General features: G+C 44.5%; 1 protein-coding gene across 1 annotated transcript in view; it reads left to right on the forward strand.

The window, feature by feature from the left end:
- Positions 1 to 806: 806 nt before the first annotated feature.
- LOC137545167 (uncharacterized) overlaps positions 807 to 21,882 on the forward strand; it is a 68,413-nt gene continuing 47,337 nt past the window's right edge. Inside the window, exons 1-3 of the mRNA XM_068266281.1 lie at positions 807 to 834; positions 5,888 to 6,178; positions 8,290 to 8,574. Of these exons, the coding sequence (XP_068122382.1) occupies positions 5,932 to 6,178; positions 8,290 to 8,574 (532 nt within the window). The 5' untranslated portion in view covers positions 807 to 834; positions 5,888 to 5,931. The remainder of the gene's footprint in view (positions 835 to 5,887; positions 6,179 to 8,289; positions 8,575 to 21,882) is intronic.

The following is a 21,882-nucleotide window of genomic DNA, read 5'->3' on the forward strand; positions in this document are numbered from 1 at the left end:
AGCCTGTAGCGCCACTGCAATATATCAACACAAAAAACTAATGGGACAGCAAGTGCACCCATAATATAAAGGGAAAAGGAAGGGGGGGGGGCAGAAACATGCGTGAGGGACATCAAGTGGGGAAGAAACATGAATAGTGTATATAAGTGTAAGATCCTGTACTCAGTGATGGCGGCAGAACGCCGGGACCCACACAGATATGCAAGGCTGTCGGTCTCGGCGGCTCTCTGATATCAATGGAGCTCATGGCGCTCAGTTCCCATTGGATAGACGGCGGACGCGTTCCCAATACGCGCTCCGCCGTAGTAAACCATAACACATGGTCCTGTGCGTGTCAGCTGATCTGCTGACATGCTGTGTCCTTATTGGCTGTTTTGGATTCCTTTGCTTTGTGATTGGTTTGTGCTAATATGAATGCATTGTGGTTGCCCTCAGTTATCACCTGTGATAGCTTCTTTCTTTGGCTTGTTGCTGGGTATGCGCTTACACTCTGTGAATTCCGTTGCCGACTTGCTGTTCCTGACTTTCCTCCTGTCTACTGTTAACCTGTGCTTATCTCCTGATACTCGCTGCCGACCCCTGCTACATCTGACCTCGCTCTGCTGGATACCGCTGCCGACATCTGCCATGTCTGACCACGCTTCTGCTTGATACCCTCTGTCGACTTCTGCTACGTTTGACCACACTCCTGTTTGATCTCCTGGTACTGAACTTGGCCTGCGCTGGACTTGCATGAAAGCTGCCAGCCCCTGACCTGGCTTGTCTACTACTACGTTTATACTTCTGATCCAATCCTGTCACAGCCTTCTGGACAATCTTACTACTAGGCCTCAGGTGACTATAAGCTTATTCCTATCTGTGCCCATTGCATTATATCTGTCTTGTATATTGGTGAGTGGCTATTTGTCAGCTATAGGCCACATCTGCCTGCAGGATTGTTAGTGTATAAGCTAGGTAGGAGTTTTCTAGCAGGTGTTAGGGCTGGGGTATAGGTCAGTCATATGGGCCTATAGCCATCTATAGCCATTAACCAGACAAGCCTGACAATTAGAAACCAACAAAGTGTGGGGGTCTGCCAAATGCCAAGGAGATAAAGAAGGGAAAGAAAGGAGGGAGCAGGTGCACCTCAAGTGATTAAGAAAATAGGAGGGAGGGATTTCGCAAATGGAGGCCCCATAGGTAGCTAAGCCAGTGACAAGGCACAGACCCAGAGGATGAGACAGGAGATTAAGAATTACAAAGTTCTGATGGAAACCATGGCAGCAGCCCAGCAAAAAATTGAAAAGAAAGTGAAACTTTTGCTGAAGCACACTGGGATGTAACATGAGTATTCATATAGCCCAACATACAGTAACCTTAGTTTCATGTGCACACTTGTTGGATCTATTACTGGGTGTTAACATATAGGAATGATCAATGAGATGAAAATGTTTCCTAGCATTCAAACTTTATGTAAATTATATGCCGCTTGAAATTAGACCAATCTGAATAACTTCCTGTCCGTTTCTATTGATCAAAATTCAAGCTGCATAACCTTTACATAAAATCTGAATGTCAGGCAAAAATATTTGCATTTCATTAATCATCCCTATTTACAAACGTTTGCATCTCACTATAGATACGAGTAGATATAGGGAGATAGAGATACAGAGAGAGGAGGGAGAAACTGAGTCTGGGAGACGCAGACAGATCACAGACTGTGCCAACACTGTAAGCAAAAGACCCTCGAGGACAAAAATCACTTCCTGCTGCACTGGCCCTATCATACTGCAACCAGGGATTCCTGAAATCATTGGACCTTAGCTAGGGAGTGGTCATACATGTATATGTGGGAAACGCAGTCAATTCAATGGTGGATTGAAACTCATAAGCCAGGCAAGGAAACGTGCTGGGCCCTCCCTGTGCACTAACAGGGTATAAATGCTAGAAATCTCTGACCCCCACTATTTCAAAAAGTAAAATACTGAATTTATTGAAAGTTAAAACATTGGTGCTATTGGCAGCTACAGGCCGCTGTTTCGGGCAAGTGGGCCCTTTTACGAGACACCCAGCAAGTGTAATACAAGTCAAAACAGTCACAGTTTATATACCACAACTCCACATCTCTTGACCAATCAGCTCGCTCCCAGCAGACTAGAGGGCCTGATGGGAGACCTTTATACCAAGCAACAGGTACCCTCCCAAAGAGCTGCCCCTCCGCTCTCATTGGTCGCCAGTCACAGTGTATACACCATATCTGTAACTTCACCAAACCTGTCATCTATTATACAGTAGACACTGTGCATGGATCAGGTAGAAATGACGTGTGTTTGTTTACAAACGTGGTCAGATCGCCGCACTGCGAGTATGGAGCGCATCAAAGAGGCGAAGGGGACCGGCCATGAGCGGTGTGCAGCCTTACACAGTGGGTAAGCCACCCGATAAATGCGCAGTATCTACTGTATAATAGATGTCAGGTTTGTTGAAGGTTACAAATATGGCTGGCGACCAACGAGAGCAGCGGGGCAGCTCTTTGTGAGTACACCTGTTTGGTATGCAGGTCTCCCGTCAGGCCCTCTAGTCTGCTGGGGGCCAGCTGATTGGTCAAGAGATGTGGAGGTGGTGGTATATAAACTATCATTGTATTCCACTTGCTGGGCAAGTATATAAGAAACGCAGACAATTACACGCAAGCCGTTTTCCGCACAATACAATGTGTGTTTGCTTGCGATTGAACACATGGGGGGGTGGTGGTGGTGGTGGTGTTGTTTTTTGTTGTTTGTTTTTTTACATTAGCCAGTGACTTCCAATGAGGAATTGTGTGCGTTGTGCCGCAAAGCAGTGCAGATTATACAGAATCGCATATGGCTCCTGAAAAATGCAGCAGGCCCATAGGGAAGCATAATTTACATTTTTGCATGTGATTTCACATTGTCGCATAATGCATGCAATTTCAACAAGGGTGACCCCCCTACCTCACATAGGATAGGAGGAATCGCAACATTATACTGGGAGTGGAGGAATCCACAGTGACAATCGCTGCATACTATGTCACAGCATGCCACAGACAGAGGAGGAATCCACAGTGACAATCACTGCACACTATGTCACAGCATGCTACAGATGGAGGAGGAATCCACAGAGACGATCACTGCACACTATGTCACAGCATGCTACAGATGGAGGAGGAATCCACAATGACAATCACTGCACACTATGTCACAGCATGCCACAGACTGAGAGGAGGAATCCACAGTGACAATCACTGCACACTATGTCACAGCATGCCACAGACAGAGGAGCAATCCACTGTGACAATAGCTGTACACTACGTCACAGCATGCCACAGATGGAGGAGAAATTCACAGTTACAATCACTGCACAGTATGTCACAGCATGCCACAGACGGAGGAGGAATCCACAGTGACAATCGCTGCACACTATGCCACAGGTTGAGAGGAGGAATCCAAAGTGACAATCGCTGAACACTATGCCACAGCATGCCACAGACTGAGAGGAGGAATCCATGGTGACAATTACTGCACACTACGTCACAGCATGCCATAGACTGAGAGGAGGAATCCACAGTGACAATCACTGCACACTGCATCACAGCATGCCACAGATAGAGAGAAGGAATCCATGGTGACAATCACTGCACACTACATCACAGCATGCCAAAGACAGAGAAGGAATCCACAGTGACAATCACTGAACACTATGTCACAGCATGCCACAGACTGAGAGGAGGAATAAACAGTGACAATCGCTGAACACTGTCACAGCATGCCACAGACTGAGAGGAGGAATCCACAGTGACAATCACTGCACACTATGTCATAGCATGCCACAGACAGAGGAGGAATCTACAGTGACAATCACTACACACTATGTCCCAGCATGCCACAGACTGAGAGGAGGAATCTACAGTGACAGTCGCTGAACACTGCATCACACAGCATGCCACAGACTGAGAGGAGGAATCCACAGTGACAATCACTGCACACTACATCACAACATGCCACAGACTGAGAGGAGGAATGTACAGTGACAGTCGCTGAACACTGCATCACACAGCATGCCACAGACTGAGAGGAGGAATCCACAGTGACAATCCCTGCACACTACATCACAGCATGCCACAGACTGAGAGGAGGAATCTACAGTGACAGTCGCTGAACACTGTCACAGCATGCTACAGACTAAGCATATCATAAAGGAGCTGTAAACCTAAATATTTTCCTCAGACTGCTTAGCTATTACACCTCTGTGACGCAGTCACCATATTTCATAAGCGAATACATCATTACATATTTCAGTCCCCATGCCACAAGCAGCTAAAGCTGACAATTCTGCCATGTCAGGCCAATTTGCATAGGTAATTCGATATTATCAGAACTTTCCTGGCTGTCCAAGTACCCCTTGCCAGGTTAAGTAACCTTCCATCTCAGATTAGCAATGACAGAAATGGTTTAGGAAGAAACATACCACCTGCAGTGTCTGCAAAATGCTGGGGGTCTTATGCTGGGTACACACTGAGATTTTCTGGCCCATTTACTGTCAGATCGATTTTTCCAACATGTCCAATCTGATTTCTGATTGATTTTCCATAGAAGTGAATGGAAAATCGATCAGAAAATCAATCGGAAATCAGATTGGACCCGTTGGAGATTATCGATCTGACAGTAAATCTATCAGAAAATTGCATCATGTGTACCTAACATAACACCTCTAGCAGATCTGCTACTTTCACCAGGAACAGTTGACCTTACAGTAACCCAAAAATTAATAGTTTCCATATTTTCTTCATAATTTACAGATTAGCAATCTTAAAGTGAACCAGAGACGAAGCACCCTCATGTATTTTTCCATATATATCAGTGGGAACATTACAGAAAACACTTACCATGCTCTCTGTTTGATCCTCACTGCTAAAAGTGTCTGTTATCAGCTGTGATAAAAATCCCGGACTGAGCATTCAGTCTGGCTTTGCCGGGAATAATTATAGCTGAGTCATTATAGCAGAGCCACAAGGGGGCAGGCTTGGGCTTGAAAAGACACCAGAGAAGACAGACTCAGCTATAATCTTTCCATAGCAAAGCTAGACTGAGTGCTCAGTCGGGGATTCTTACCAGAGGTGATAACAGTCAAATTAAACAGAGAACAATGAAACAAAGAGCAGATTAGGTGTTTACTGTCATGTTCCCACTGATTTATAAGGTAAAATACATGAGGGTGAAGTTGTCCACCCAAACCCCCAGGGCTCAATCATTTCTATGTTGTGGCAATACCTATATGTATCTTGGCCATGCCAATAAAGCTGTTTTTTAATTGAGTGAGAGAGATGTCTCAACTGATAAATGAATTGATTACCTCTCTGAGTAGTGAGTCCCTCAGTAGCCAAAGTGGAGTGCTAATCATCAGTGTTCCTCTCTCTCCTCTATACTGTAATATGTGCTAATACCTGTTGCTCAGCTATCAGAAGGCAATAAATCAATTAGCTGATTATAAAAACAAATAGTGTAAAGCTGGCCATACACTATGCAATTGTCACTGCGATTTTGCGTTCAATCATCAATCAGTTATTTTACATCTGACTAAAGACTGACATTGGGGATCAATCGTTTGTTCCATTTTAGCCTTTAATATCAATAAGAATAAAGATCATAAATTGGTCAAAAAACTGCACAGTAAATGGCTACATTAACTCATTCCTCATATTATGGGGCTGAATGAATAGCCGCAGAACAGCTTGTTTATTCTGTACATGAAGCAGTTAGTCTGTGCACTCTGACTATCACATGTACACTCAAGTGTCTGAAAATTATAGTTTTGTTTTTTTTAAGGTATGAAGCTGGATTTATTTTACTTTATTGAAGTCCCATAACATTTTATTTTATATTCTCAGTCCCAGAATACATACAGACTGGCTCAGACGTCACTCGATGTGATATGAAATGTCCTGACGAGCTGCCCATCCTGCTGCTGTCCAGGAGATGTGGAGAGAAGGAGGAGGAGCTACTACTTCTGGACTGTCTCACCCAGCTCACTAAACCACTGGACCCCAGACTCCACCTGAACATCAGCAGCGGCTGTTGGACCCTCCCCCAGGCTGGGAGGGGAGACTCCTGTGTGTATGAGGTCCGGGATCGCGGTGATAGAGATAAAGTCCTGACCTCTACATCCATCCGTGTGCTGGGTAAGAGCCCATATCCTGCATCACACTTCCCTCTAACCTCCATTGTACTCTATGGGGAGAGCTGACGTTATACCTCAAGTTATAGAGGCCAGTAACACTGGTGAGTGTATGGGGGGAGGGGCTGCAGATCACATGATCAGTGTGGGTACAAGACCTAGCAGTCTATGCCATGTCTCTGTGCTGGTGTCACATGACTGATGGGGAGTGTATGTTAGGGAGGGGCTGCAGATCACATGATCAGTGTTGGTACAAGAGCTAGCAATCTATGCCATGTCTCTGTGCTGGTGACATGGGGATGGGGAGTGTATGTGGGGGGGGGGGGGGGGGCTGCAGATCACATGATCAGTGTGGGTACAAGAGCTAGCAATCTACAGTGGCTTGCAAAAGTATTCGGCCCCCTTGAAGTTTTCCACATTTTGTCACATTACTGCCACAAACCTGAATAAATTTTATTGGAATTTCATGTGAAAGACCAATACAAAGTGGTGTACACGTAAGAAGTGGAACGAAAATCATACATGATTCCAAACATTTTTTACCAATCAATAACTGCAAAGTGGGGTGTGCGTAATTATTCGGCCCCCTGAGTCAATACTTTGTAGAACCACCTTTTGCTGCAATTACAGCTGCCATTCTTTTAGGGTATGTCTCTACCAGCTTTGCACATCTAGAGACTGAAATCCTTGCCCATTCTTCTTTGAGCTCCAGCTCAGTCAGATTAGATGGACAGCGTTTGTGAACAGCAGTTTTCAGATCTTGCCACAGATTCTCGATTGTATTTAGATCTGGACTTTGACTGGTCCATTCTAACACATGGATATGTTTTGTTTTAAACCATTCCATTGTTGCCCTGGCTTTATGTTTAGGGTCGTTGTCCTGCTGGAAGGTGAACCTCCGCCCCAGTCTCAAGTCTTTTGCAGACTCCAAGAGGTTTTCTTCCAAGATTGCCCTGTATTTGGCTCCATCCATCTTCCTATCAACTTTGACCAGCTTCCCTGTCCCTGCTGAAGAGAAGCACCCCCAGAGCATGATGCTGCCACGACCATATTTGACAGTGGGGATGGTGTGTTCAGAGTGATGCACAGTGTTAGTTTTCTGCCACACAGCGTTTTGCATTTTGGCCAAAAAGGTCAATTTTGGTCTCATCCGACCAGAGCACCTACTTCCACATGTTTGCTGTGTCCCCCACATGGCTTGTGGCAAACTGCAAACGGGACTTCTTATGCTTTTCTGTTAACAATGGCTTTCTTCTTGTCACTCTTCCATAAGAGCCAACTTTGTGCAGTGCACGACTAATAGTTGTCCTATGGACAAATTCCCCCACTTGAGCTGTAGATAGTCCCCATTTGCCTCTTGACTGCATTTCTGATTAGCGCTCTCCTTGTTCGGCCTTTGAGTTTAGGTGGACGGCCTTGTCTTGGTAGGTTTACAGTTGTGCCATACTCCTTCCATTACTGAATGATCGCTTGAACAGTGCTCCGTGGGATGTTCAATGCTTTGGAAATCTTTTTGTAGCCTAAGCCTGCTTTAAATTTCTCAATAACGTTATCCCTGACCTGTCTGGTGTGTTCTTTGGACTTCACGGTGTTGTTGCTTCCAATATTCTCTTAGACAACCTCTGAGGCCGTCACAGAGCAGCTGTATTTGTACTGACATTAGATTACACACAGGTGCACTCTATTTAGTCATTCACACTCATTAGGCAATCTCTATAGGCAACTGACTGCACTCAGATCAAAGGGGGCCGAATAATTACGCACACCCCACTTTGCAGTTATTGATTTGTAAAAAATGTTTGGAATCATGTATGATTTTCGTTCCACTTCTCACGTGTACGCCACTTTGTATTGGTCTTTCACGTGGAATTCCAATAAAATTCATGTTTGTGGCAGTAATGTGACAAAATGTGGAAAACTTCAAGGGGGTCGAATACTTTTGCAAGCCACTGTATGCCATGTCTCTGTGCTGGTGACACATGACTGATGGGGAGTGTATGTGGGGGAGGGGCTGCAGATCACATGGTCAGTGTGGGTACAAGAGCTAGCAATCTATCCCATGTCTCTGTGCTGGTGTCACATGACTGATGGGGCGTGTCCTTCTGATCATTGCAGATCCGGTTCTCATCTACAACATAAGCCGTAACAGCAGCCGGCTGGGGGAAGACATTGCTGTGACTGTCCAGTTCTCTGGAGAAGAGAGCCATGTGACCTGGGAGCTGGACGGGGGGCGTCTCCCTGAGAGATACCGGCTGATAGATGACAACAGGACGCTGATTATCCCGAGTGTGCAGAGAGACGATGCCGAGAGGACATTCAGGGTCAGGGTCACCAACCCAGTCAGCGAGGAGGTCCGGAACCACCAGCTTGAGATCTGGGACCAGCGGCTGGACATCAGAGGTAGGAGGGGGGCGGATACTGGGGTGATTATGTAACCTGTATAGGGGGGGGGAGGGGCAGTTGTCACAGGGCCCCTAGTGGCCGGACCGCAAAATGCCTTCCAATCGATTTCAGCACACAGACCATGCAAGCTGTGGTCGCAATCGGTGTGCAGAAACCGCTGGAATTTTGGCAGCAGACCGACTAGAAGGGGAGCCTGTGAGTTACGGTAATTACAACTTACACACTATTTCAGGGTATAACTGCCTCCACCTCTGTTACCATGGGACAGAGGAACCCACTGACTGGCTGACTCTAGACCTGCAAATAGAAACGGTTAAACACACTCTATTCTGTCTAGCTAGCAACAATAGTAGCGACACTTCAGAAGTCAGGGTTCAGTTTGTGCGGCTGAATAGCAGGGTAGCGGAACAAATAAGACGTTTAGCGTTGTTTATTGAATGTGCAATATGAATAATTAATATATACAGAAAATCGTTAAAATCAACAATTATACAAACATTAATAGCCAGTATGAAAATAAAAGGGAGAAAATACTTAGAGTTCGTAGAAATATGTCCTTCTGGGAAAACTCATAAAGTTCTTGGGTTCAGTTCAGTTCAGTTCAGTAAGCAAAGTCCAAACAAACCAGATGCCAGCATGTCCTCAAGCTGGCAAGGATGTAATCAGGATGATGTTCAAAGTGGAGGACACTGAGTTTGGGTCCTCTGCCATTCTTATACCCCTGATCCAGTAGGAGGGAGTGAGGGTGGAAGCCACACACCCCCTTAGAATATGAGCTGAGTCCTCCCCTTGTACTGGAGACCAGAAATCATGCCTTAACCATATATGGGCTCTATCTCACAGAACCGTACAGGTCAGGGCAGATTTACTAACATTTTCAGATCTGTCCCGATTTTCCCAGCGCCCTGATACCAGACATGAGGGGTAGGACCCTTGTGGTGTCACCAGCGCACTTTTGAATTGCCTAACTGATAGTCTTTACCTCAGAATGTTCTGAAACGTTTTCAGTACCAGCGCCAGGCAAGGCCCGGCATGCCTTGTGAGTTTGGATGGCCTGCCAGCCTGGCAACACAGGAAATATGACACATATAGCAGTTTATGGAATATTATATACATCTAGGAGTAAAAGCAGGCCAGTTCTAGGTGAAGGCTCTTTTGAAGCTAGGACAGCAGGCTACGTGTCGGCTTCCCTACTGTGATTGGGGCCGGGAGTCTCACTCTCCTTCCTCTAAATTGTTTCTGTCAGGCTACTTATCTAACTTCATCTGATGGATGGGCCCTTAGCACAGCTGGGTGCCTGGGACACTCTGCTGCAGGCTTCCTGCCATTTGGTCAAAGGAAAAACTGTATTTTAAAAGAAGGAATGTCATTTTCTGATCGCTGCAATGACTGGGCAAATCTAACCAAGGAAGCGATCAGAAAATCGACTGCGAATCTTCCAGATTCACCTGCGTTTCTCATGACCGTTCCGTGACAGCAGTGTCATAATGGGAGGGGGACACAGAGCAGCAAAGCTACACTCCAGTGCGGATGGATAGTGAAGCCATGTAATATAAACAGGGACACACCCAGGGGGGTAACTAGGAATCGCCGGGCCCCCCTGCAGCAATTCTGAGCGGGCTCCCCCTCGCCCCGGGCCCACTCAGGGCCATTTTTGGGGTCTGGAGGGGTCACAGCATGAGGGGAGAGCTTGGTAGCACAACGGTCCCCCCCCCTCCCTCACCTCGGGCTCTCCCCTCTGCACTCCCCACCAGCATTAAATAGTGCGTATGCAGGCGGCGGGTAGCAGCAGATACACACCTTCCTTGCATTCCAGCGCGGATGTTTCTTCCTCTGGTGTCTGACGATACTTCCTGTTTATATAGGAAGTTGCGTCAGAAGCTAGAGAGAGGAACATCCGTGGAACGCAAGAGAGGTATGTATCGCCGCCTGTATATGCACTATTCAATGCTGGAGGGGAGCGCAGAGGGGAGAGCCCGAGGTGAGGGAGGGGGGGACCGTCGTGCTACCATGCTCTCCCCTGAACAGTGTGAACATAATCTGCTAGTCTGGTGCCACCACCTCCCTCACCGCATAATTGGGGGGGGAGGCTGACATTCCTCACATGCAGACCTGCCGCTACATACAGGTTTAAGGCAAATTTTATGCAGCTTTAGTTTGATACAATCAAATGCACTTCCTGCAGACTGGCCCAGCTCCAAGCTGAATACCGTTTTGCATTAAATTTACATTCAAGCCAGAATTATTAGCATCTCATTGGCCATCCAATCACTACTCCTTTACATACAGTTGTGTTCAAAATTATACAACCCCCAATGCTGTAAAGGGTTTAAAGAGAGTCTGAAGCGAGAATAAATCTCGCTTCAGACCTCATAGATAGCAGGGGCATTCGTGCCCCTGCTAAAACGCCGCTATCCCGCGGCTTAACGGGGGTCCCTGATCCCCCAAATCCCCTCCGCCGCAGCCCTGCCCCACGCGCGTCTGTCAGCGCGTATCTTCCTTCACTGAGAGGGGCGGGGGAGAGGCGGCGATGCGCGTCTGATAGACTAGCTGTTAGCCCTGCCTCCAGGAAGAGCAAAATCTACGACCAAGTTGGTCGATGATTTTGCAGGGGGGGGGGGTGAAGGGACCCCCGTTTAGCCGCGGGATAGCGGCGTTTTAGCAGGGGCACACATGCCCCTGCTATATATGAGAGCTGAAGCGAGATTTAGTCTCGCTTCAGAGTCTCTTTAAGGGAATTTAGTGTACATTTGTAATTGTGTTCAGAATGAAATCCTACAAGGACTTTTTAAAGAACCAAATGCAACTAAAATGACATCAATTGTTTTTGTAATACAGAATTAAATGTTTTTTGCACAATTATTCAACCCCTTAAAGACTACCACTCTTAAGAACAGAGGTTCATTCAAGTGATTTTGATCAGGTATTGAAAACACCTGTGATGTTAACGAGCAGCAATCAAGCATAATAAGCACCAATTAGGCAGATTTAAAATGACTGTGATACTCAGCTCCTTCTAGACATTTACTGGTGTGTTTATAAACATGGTGAAGTCAAGAGAATAGTCCAGGAAGACAAGAGAAGAGGTGATTTCTCGTCACAAGAAGGGCAATGGCTATAAGAAGATTGCAAAGATGTTAAACATACCAAGAGACGTACAGTACTGGAGAGAAAAAACAAAGACAAACGGGAGCCCAAATGGTGCAATATGTCACAAGTATTGGGTATAAAAAAAAGTACTTTATAGAAGGGTACTCACAAAGGTGGGCTGCAAAGGGGGCAACCGACCACTTTAGGCAGGTGGAGTGTTTTAAACCTGACTCCACTCAGGTCTACCAGCAGTCCTGGACTCGGTCGCTCTCTTAGCAAAAAATCTGCGTCCCTTGGATAGGTGCGCAAGGCTCCCCTCCCAGAAGGGTGGGGGGAGTAAGGTACAGTAGAGGGTAAAGAGGCGCCCAATGTATATAAAACACTTTAAAATCAATGAAAAGAAAAAAGGTTGAGGTGGCTTACCTCATAGACTACAAACTCACTTTAAGTAAGGAAGTTTAATTGAATATTAAGCACAGGCAACGCGTTTTGTGGGACTATACCCACTTCCTCAGGCCAAATAAAAGTGCCTACAGATATCAGAGAGGAGCTTAGTGCTCCGCACATATACACACATAAAATATAATAGCATTGTAAAATATGACACGCACAATATACTATAAAATAAAAAAATAATAAATTCATATAATATATTATATACTGTAATACCAGTCTGACATAATTGTACATATGTATTTAAATAAATGATCAAATCAATAATTATAAAGTGCATAACTAGCTGTCTGACTGTCACGCAGTCAGAGATGTATATCACAATGAGTGGCAGCTTTATGGGCTCCTTATGTTGGGTCACCAACTAGCAGACCATCCATTATCCTTACAGATATGGTTATCTATAAAAATTATTGATAAAAATATTATGCTATTTAAACCTAAAAACATTTGTGTATCCGTACCTTTAAATCTATATATATGTTCACGCTAAATTCTTTCTTTGTAATCATAACTATATCAAAATCATTATACAAGTATGCTCAGGTATGCTGGTTTCTACAATTGCACTGTGGTGTAGTGTGGGGTAAGAGGATTCGCATAGAATACACTTGTAGAGTGTTACAAAGTACAAATGCAAAGGCACATATACATATGTAGCGCTGAAAAATATTATAGGTATTGTAATAAAGAGGTTGGAGGAAATATGAACTGTAAAGTGCTATAAACACTGGGATGTTCTCATGTGGAGAAAAGTAAGCATGATGTTAACAAGTGCTATAAGTTACCAGGAGAGTAGAGACATAGAGTGTGTTATGAAGAGCCTGCAGCGCTGTGAGCACAGACATCTATATATGGTGACAGGTATAAGTAATGCTAAAGTGCGCTGTGAACATTTCACCCTGTGGGGGAGTCAGTTTACACTTACCCTAGCAGTCTGTATGCCATATTCGGGGCGCCTCTAGAGGCAGCGCTGGCCCCTTCGTTCTTAAATAGACTAATGAGGATTTACAGAGCGGCAGATTGCCTCTGCCCTTGGGCGGTGCTATGACGTCATCACGTCTGAGGCCGTTCTGGCCAAGTTTGTTACTAGCAAGTGTGATATTCCTTTCCCATTCTTACGTAGCAGCTATTTTATGGCCACAGGAGGGCGCCAAAGTGCTGTATAATGTTTCCATCATAGAAGAAGATCGTGGAGAAACTAATTCTGTTGTATATACTCAGTTGTAACTAAATAAAAGTGAAAAATGAATTTCTATAGATTATATTAAAGTCATATTAACAATATATGCCTGGACAATAAATATGATCATTATTAATCAATAAAAAGCGCACCATTTGATTCTATAGTGAGATTAGTGATTGCTATGTAAATAAATGTAATGGTATATATGGATAGAATCAGGCGGGATGATAAGGGCATGATGGTGAAAAAATAACCTGATGGTGAAAAAATAGATAAATAGTAATAAATAAAGTATAATACAACATTAATAAATTATACATATTAAATATCATAATTAATTATAAATATTAGATAATGCATGAAGTTATTCATAATGATAATATATAGAGAACAACATTAAAAGCAATTAATAATTCATTGATTACTAATTTATAGACAATCAACAATATATTACTATAAATTGATCAAGCCATATTGTGTTGTACTGTGTTAGGACAACAAAGGTGTGGGATTATTCAGTGCTGCCGTGTTTGGACAGCAATATTGTGAGATTGTTATGTATTGATATATGTATTTAAATATAATGAAGGATTAACCACTTGAGGACCACAGTCTTTTCGCCCCTTAAAGAGACTCTGTAACCACAAAAACATCCCCTGGGGTGTACTCACCTCGGGTGGGGGAAGCCTCCGGATCCTAATGAGGCTTCCCACGCCGTCCTGCGTCCCCCGGGGGTCTCGCTGCAGCCCTCCGAACAGCCGGCGACAGACCCGACTGTAAAATCAATATTTACCTTTGCTGGCTCCAGCGGGGGCGCTGTGGCTGCTTTCCTCTCCGAACTACGCGGAAATACCCGATCTCAGTCGGGTCCGCTCTACTGCGCAGGCGCCGGAAACTTGCGCCTGCGCAGTAGAGCAGACCCGACGGCGATCGGGTATTTCCGTGTAGTTCGGAGAGGAAAGCAGTCAGAGCGCCTGCGCAGGAGCCAGGAAGGTAAATATTACGTCACGGCTGCACGGAGGGCTGCAGCGAGACCCCCGTGGGACAGAGGACGGCGTGGGAAGCCTCATTAGGATCCGGAGGCTTCCCCCACCCGAGGTGAGTACCCCCCAGGGGATTTTTTGAGGTTACAGATCCTCTTTAAGGACCAGAGCCTTTTTTTCCATTCAGACCACTGCAGCTTTCACGGTTTATTGCTCGGTCATACAACCTACCACCTAAATGAATTTTACCTCCTTTTCTTGTCACTAATACAGCTTACTTTTAGTGCTATTTGATTGCTGCTGCGAGTTTTAGTTTTTATTATATTCATCAAAAAAGACGTGAATTTTATCAAAAAAATGACTTTTTAACTTTCTGTGCTGACATTTTTGAAATAAAGTAAAATTTCCTATACATTTGAGCGCGAAAGTTATTCTGCTACGTCTTTGATAAAAAAAAAAAAACATTCAGTGTATATTTATTGGATTGGGTAAAAGTTATAGCGTTTACAAACTATAGTGCCAAAAGTGAATTTTCCTATTTTCAAGCATCTCTGACTATTCTGACCTCCTGTCATGTTTCATGAGGTGCTAAAATTCCAGGATAGTATAAATACCCCCCAAATGACCCCATTTTGGAAAGAAGACATCCCAAAGTATTCAGTGAGAGGCATGGTGAGTTCATAGAAGATTTTATTTTTTGTCACAAGTTAGCGGAAAATGACACTTTGTGACAAAAAAAAAAAAGTTTCCATTTCTTCTAACTTGCGACAAAAAAAAATGAAATCTGCCACGGACTCACTATGCTCCTCTCTGAATACCTTGAAGTGTCTACTTTCCAAAATGGGGTCATTTGTGGGGTGTGTTCACTGTCCTGGCATTTTGGGGGGTGCCTAATTGTAAGCACCCCTGTAAAGCCTAAAGATGCTCATTGGACTTTGGGCCCCTTAGCGCAGTTAGGCTGCAAAAAAGTGCCACACATGTGGTATTGCCGTACTCAGGAGAAGTAGTATAATGTGTTTTGGGGTGTATTTTTACACATACCCATGCTGGGTGGAAGAAATATCTCCGTAAATGACAATTTTTTTTTTTTTTTTTTTACACACAATTGTCTATTTACAGAGATATTTCTCCCACTCAGCATGGGTATGTGTAAAAATACACCCCAAAACACATTATACTACTTCTCCTGAGTACGGCGATACCACATGTGTGGCACTTTTTTGCACCCTAACTGCGCTAAGGGGCCCAAAGTCCAATGAGTACCTTTAGGATTTCACAGGTCATTTTGCGACATTTGGTTTCAAGACTACTCCTCACGGTTTAGGGCCCCTAAAATGCCCGGGCAGTATAGGAACCCCACAAATGACCCCATTTTAGAAAGCAGACACCCCAATTCCGTTAGGAGTATGGTGAGTTCATAGAAGATTTTTTTTTTTGTCACAAGTTAGCGGAAATTGATTTTAATTCTGTTTTTTCACAAACTGTCATTTTCCGCTAACTTGTGACAAAAAATAAAAACTTCTATGAACTCACCATACTCCTAACAATACCTTGGGGTGTCTTCTTTCTAAAATGGGGTCATTTGTGGGGTTCCTATACTGCCCTGGCATTTTAGGGGCCCTAAACCGTGAGGAGTAGTCTTGAAACCAAATGTTGCAAAATGACCTGTGAAATCCTAAAGGTACTCATTGGACTTTGGGCCCCTTAGCGCACTTAGGGTGCAAAAAAATGCCACACATGTGGTACCGCCGTATTCAGGAGAAGTAGTATAATGTGTTTTGGGGTGTATTTTTACACATACCCATGCTGAGTGGGAGAAATCTCTGTAAATGACAATTGTTTGATTTTTTTTTTTACACACAATTGTCCATTTACAGAGAGATTTCTCCCACCCAGCATGGTATTGTATAAAAATACACCCCAAAACACATTATACTACTTCTGAGTACGGCGATACCACATGTGTGACACTTTTTTGCAACCTAGGTGCGCTAAGGGGCCTAATGTCCTATTCACAGGTCATTTTGAGGCATTTGGATTCTAGACTAGTCCTCACGGTTTAGGGCCCCTAAAATGCCAGGGCAGTATAGGAACCCTACAAGTGACCCCATTTTAGAAAGAAGACACCCCAAGGTATTCTGTTAGGAGTATGGTGAGTTCATAGAAGATTTTTTCTGTCACAAGTTAGTGGAAAATGACACTTTGTGAAAAAAAAAAATACAAATCAATTTCCGCTAACTTGTGACAAAAAATAAAATCTTCTATGAACTCATCATACACATAACAGAATACCTTGGGGTGTCTTCTTTCTAAAATGGGGTCACTTGTGGGGTTCCTATACTGCCCTGGCATTTTAGGGGCCCTAAACCGTGAGGAGTAGTCTTGAAACCAAATGCCGCAAAATGACCCTTGAAATCCTAAAGGTACTCATTGGACTTTGGGCCCCTTAGCGCAGTTAGGGTGCAAAAAAGTGCCACACATGTGGTATCGCCGTACTCAGGAGAAGTAGTATAATGTGTTTTGTGGTGTATTTTTACATATAACCATGCTGGGTGGGAGAAATATCTCTGTAAATGACACATTTTTGATTTTTTTTAAACACAATTGTCCATTTCCAGAGAGATTTCTTCCACCCAGCATGGGTATGTGTAAAAATACACCACAAAACACATTATACTACTTCTCCTGAGTATGGCGATACCACATGTGTGACACTTTTTTGCAGCCTAGGTGCGCTAAGGGGCCCAACGTCCTATTCACAGGTCATTTTGAGGCATTTGTTTTCTGGACTACTCCTCACGGTTTAGGGCCCCTAAAATGCCAGGGCAGTATAGGAACCCCACAAGTGACCCCATTTTAGAAAGAAGACACCCCAAGGTAATCCGTTAGGTGTATGGTGAGTTCATAGAAGATTTTATTTTTTGTCACAAGTTAGTGAAAAATGACACTTTGTGAAAAAAACAATAAAAATCCAATTTCCGCTAACTTTTGACAAAAAATAAAATCTTCTATGAACTCGTCATACACCTAACAGAATACCTTGGGGTGTCTTTTTTTCTAAAATGGGGTCACTTGTGGGGTTCCTATACTGCCCTGGCATTTTACGGACCCAAAACCGTGAGTAGTCTGGAAACCAAATTTCTCAAAATGACTGTTCAGGGGTATAAGCATCTGCAAATTTTGATGACAAGTGGTCTATGAAGGGGCAAATTTTGTGGAACCGGTCATAAGCAGGGTGGCCTCTTGGATGACAGGTTGTATTGGGCCTGATCTGATGGATAGGAGTGCTAGGGGGGTGACAGGAGGTGATTGATGGGTGTCTCAGGGGGTGGTTAGAGGGGAAAATAGATGCAATCAATGCACTGGGGAGGTGATCGGAAGGGGGTCTGAGGGGGATCTGAGGGTTTGGCCAAGTGATCAGGAACCCCACACGGGGCAAATTAGGGCTTGATCTGATGGGTAGGTGTGCTAGGGGGTGACAGGTGGTGACAGGAGGTGATTGATGGGTGTCTTAAGGTGTGATTAGAGGGGGGAAATAGATGCAAGCAATGCCCTGGCGAGGTGATCAGGGCTGGGGTCTAAGGGCGTTCTGAGGGTGTGGGCGGGTGATTGGGTGCCCTAGGGGCAGATTAGGGTCTAATCTGATGGGTATCAGTGACAGGGGGTGATTGATGGGTAATTAGTGGGTGTTTAGGGTAGAGAACAGATGTAAACACTGCACTTGGGAGGTAATCTGACATCGGATCTGCGGGCGATCTATTGGTGTGGGTGGGTGATCAGATTGCCCGCAAGGGGCAGGTTAGGGGCTGATTGATGGGTGGCAGTGACAGGGGGTGATTGATGGGTGGCAGTAACAGGGGGTGATTGATGGGTGATTGATAGGTGATTGACAGGTGATCAGTGGGTTATTACAGGGAAGAAGAGATGTAAATATTGCACTGGCGAATTGATAAGGGGGGGTCTGAGGGCAATCTGAGCGTGTGGGGCGAGTGATTGGGTGCCCGCAAGGGGCAGATTATGGTCTATTCTGATGGGTAACAGTGACAGGGGGTGATAGGGGGTGATGGGTGATTGATGGGTAATTAGTGGGTGTTTAGAGGAGAGAACAGATGTAAACACTGCACTTGGGAGGTGATCTGACATTGGATCCGCGGGCGATCTATTGCTGTGGGTGGGTGATCAGATTGCCCGCAAGGGGCAGGTTAGGGGCTGATTGATGGGTGGCAGTGACAGGCGGTGATTGATGGGTGGCAGTGACAGGGGGTGATTGATGGGTGATTGACAGGTGATCAGTGGGTTATTACAGGGAAGAAGAGATGTAAATATTGCACTGGCGAATTGATAAGGGGGGGTCTTAGGGCAATCTGAGCGTGTAGGCGGGTGATTGGGTGCCCACAAGGGGCAGATTAGGGTCTGATCTGATGGGTAACAGTGACAGGGGGTGATAGGGGGTGATGGGTGATTGATGGGTAATTAGTGGGTGTTTAGAGGAGAGAACAGATGTAAACACTGCACTTGGGAGGTGATCTGATGTCGGATCTGCGGGCGATCTATTGGTGTGGGTGGGTGATCAGATTGCCCGCAAGGGGCAGGTTAGGGGCTGATTGATGGGTGATTGACAGGTGATTGGCAGGTGATCAGGGGGGATAGATGCATACAGTACACAGGGGGGGGGGGTCTGGGGAGAATCTGAGGGGTGGGGGGTGATCGGGAGGGAGCAGGGGGCAGTTTAGGGTTAAAAAAAAAATAGCGTTTTTAGATAGTGACAGGGAGTGATTGATGGGTGATTAGGGGGGTGATTGGGTGCAAACAGGGGTCTGGGGGGTGGGCAGGGGGGGTCTGAGGGGTGCTGTGGGCGATCAGAGGGAAGAGGGGGGCAGGATCAGTGTGCTTGGTGCAGACTAGGGTGGCTGCAGCCTGCCCTGGTGGTCCCTCGGACACTGGGACCACCAGGGCAGGAGGCAGCCAGTATAATAGGCTTTGTATACATTACAAAGCCTATTATACCTATTACATGCGGCGATCCGGGTGCTAGTAACCCGCCGGCGCTTCCGAACGGCCAGTGGGTTACAGCGCGGGGGGGGGGGGGCGGAGCCAGTCGCTGGCGGCTGATCGCGTCACGAATGACGCGATCGCCGCATAACCACGCCCGCCGCTGCCACCGCCGATGGGCGTATTGCGGTCATTTGGGCCCAGCCCTTGCCGCCGCCCATCGGCTTAAGGCGGTCGGCAAGTGGTTAATGTTCTATTTTCAATGTTTTCAATATTTTCAACAATAGTCATCAATATCCAAAGTGGAGCGAATGGTATATTTGTTGCATTGGTACCAAAAATACATGAATGCATAGTTGTTGAAGAGCTGATGATAATAATAATAATGAGATACATTTGTAGTTCCAGTACCAATGCAACATTATGTGCTATATGGGTAGCTGTTCTGTGGGGATAAGGACCTATGTTTTGGCAGCTTGAATAGTCAGGCCACTTTTAATAATTGTGTTCAAGGCATTCGTTTAAACCTTCAGGTTTCAGGGTTCTTAATGTAAATATCCAAAACATCTCTCTGGCTCTTATTTGTGTGGTTATATTTCCTGTAGTGGATGATAGATCAATTTGCTCAATGGGTGTGAGTGACATAAGTTGTGGATCTGAATTATGAAATTCTGAAAAATGCCGTGACAGACTATGCTTGGGAAAAGCTTTCAAAATATTCCTCCTATGTTGGCTGTTGGCCTATGCGACTACGTAACTGCTGAGTGGTCCTTCCCACGTACTGAAGTCCGCATGGACATGTGATGAGATAAATTATGTATGAAGAGCTACAATCGACACTATGTCTAAGTGAGAAAACTTCCTGTGTGACTGAATAGGTGAACTGTATTGTGCCTGGGGTAAGGAATACGCAACAAAGGCATTTTTTAGAGTTCCATCTTAGAATTCCTGGTGGATCATTAGTTTTTGTATCTTTATCCTTAGCTCTGAGTGCTCGAGGTCTGCTCGGGGCCAAGAGATTTTTTAGAGTTTTGGATCGTCTGAAAATAAGTTTGGGTTTGCTTTCCAAAGTTTGTCCCAGGTATGCGAGCTCTTGACTTAGCAGAATGAATGAATGGAATGGCACACGGACGTCCTTAGATGATTTTATTAAAACTGTCAACGATAACGACTGGGGACTATCTTTTACAGCTAATATTGACCCATTGTCAGTAGATTTTCTTGATCTTACACTATATAGTGACGGTATCAAAATCAAATCAAAAACATTTTTACATTACCAAAGTCAACACTACAAACCATGGAAAACGAATATACCATTTGGACAATATAGACGTATCAAAAAGAATTGTACAGATATTACGAACTTTGACATACAAGCAGATATTTTAACGAAAAAATTCATGGAACGGGGTTTCCCAAAAAAACTCATACATTCTGCTAAGTCAAGAGCTCGCACACTAGAGCAAAGTACATTATTAACCTCTAATACTCCTGACAACAACACTACAGAAAAACAACCAGCTTTTATAACCAGATTCTGTTCAAATCACAGTATTATTAGAACAACGATACAGAAACATTGGCCATTATTACTCAGGGACCCATACCTGGGACAAACTTTGGAAAGCAAACCCAAACTTATTTTCAGACGATCCAAAACTCTAAAAAAAAAATCTCTTGGCCCCGAGCAGACCTCGAGCACTCAGAGCTAAGGATAAAGATACAAAAACTAATGATCCACCAGGAATTCTAAGATGGAACTCTAAAAAATGCCTTTGTTGCGTATTCCTTACCCCAAGCACAATACAGTTCACCTATTCAGTCACACAGGAAGTTTTCTCACTTAGACATAGTGTCGATTGTAGCTCTTCATACATAATTTATCTCATCACATGTCCATGCGGACTTCAGTACGTGGGAAGGACCACTCAGCAGTTACGTAGTCGCATAGGCCAACAGCCAACATAGGAGGAATATTTTGAAAGCTTTTCCCAAGCATAGTCTGTCACGGCATTTTTCAGAATTTCATAATTCAGATCCACAACTTATGTCACTCACACCCATTGAGCAAATTGATCTATCATCCACTACAGGAAATATAACCACACAAATAAGAGCCAGAGAGATGTTTTGGATATTTACATTAAGAACCCTGAAACCTGAAGGTTTAAACGAATGCCTTGAACACAATTATTAAAAGTGGCCTGACTATTCAAGCTGCCAAAACATAGGTCCTTATCCCCACAGAACAGCTACCCATATAGCACATAATGTTGCATTGGTACTGGAACTACAAATGTATCTCATTATTATTATTATTATCATCAGCTCTTCAACAACTATGCATTCATGTATTTTTGGTACCAATGCAACAAATATACCATTCGCTCCACTTTGGATATTGATGACTATTGTTGAAAATATTGAAAATAGAATATTAATCCTTCATTATATTTAAATACATATATCAATACATAACAATCTCACAATATTGCTGTCCAAACACGGCAGCACTGAATAATCCCACAACTTTGTTGTCCTAACACAGTACAACACAATATGGCTTGATCAATTTATAGTAATATATTGTTGATTGTC

The sequence above is a fragment of the Hyperolius riggenbachi genome, chromosome 2 (assembly GCF_040937935.1).
Source record: "Hyperolius riggenbachi isolate aHypRig1 chromosome 2, aHypRig1.pri, whole genome shotgun sequence".
Classification (NCBI taxonomy): domain Eukaryota; kingdom Metazoa; phylum Chordata; class Amphibia; order Anura; family Hyperoliidae; genus Hyperolius; species Hyperolius riggenbachi.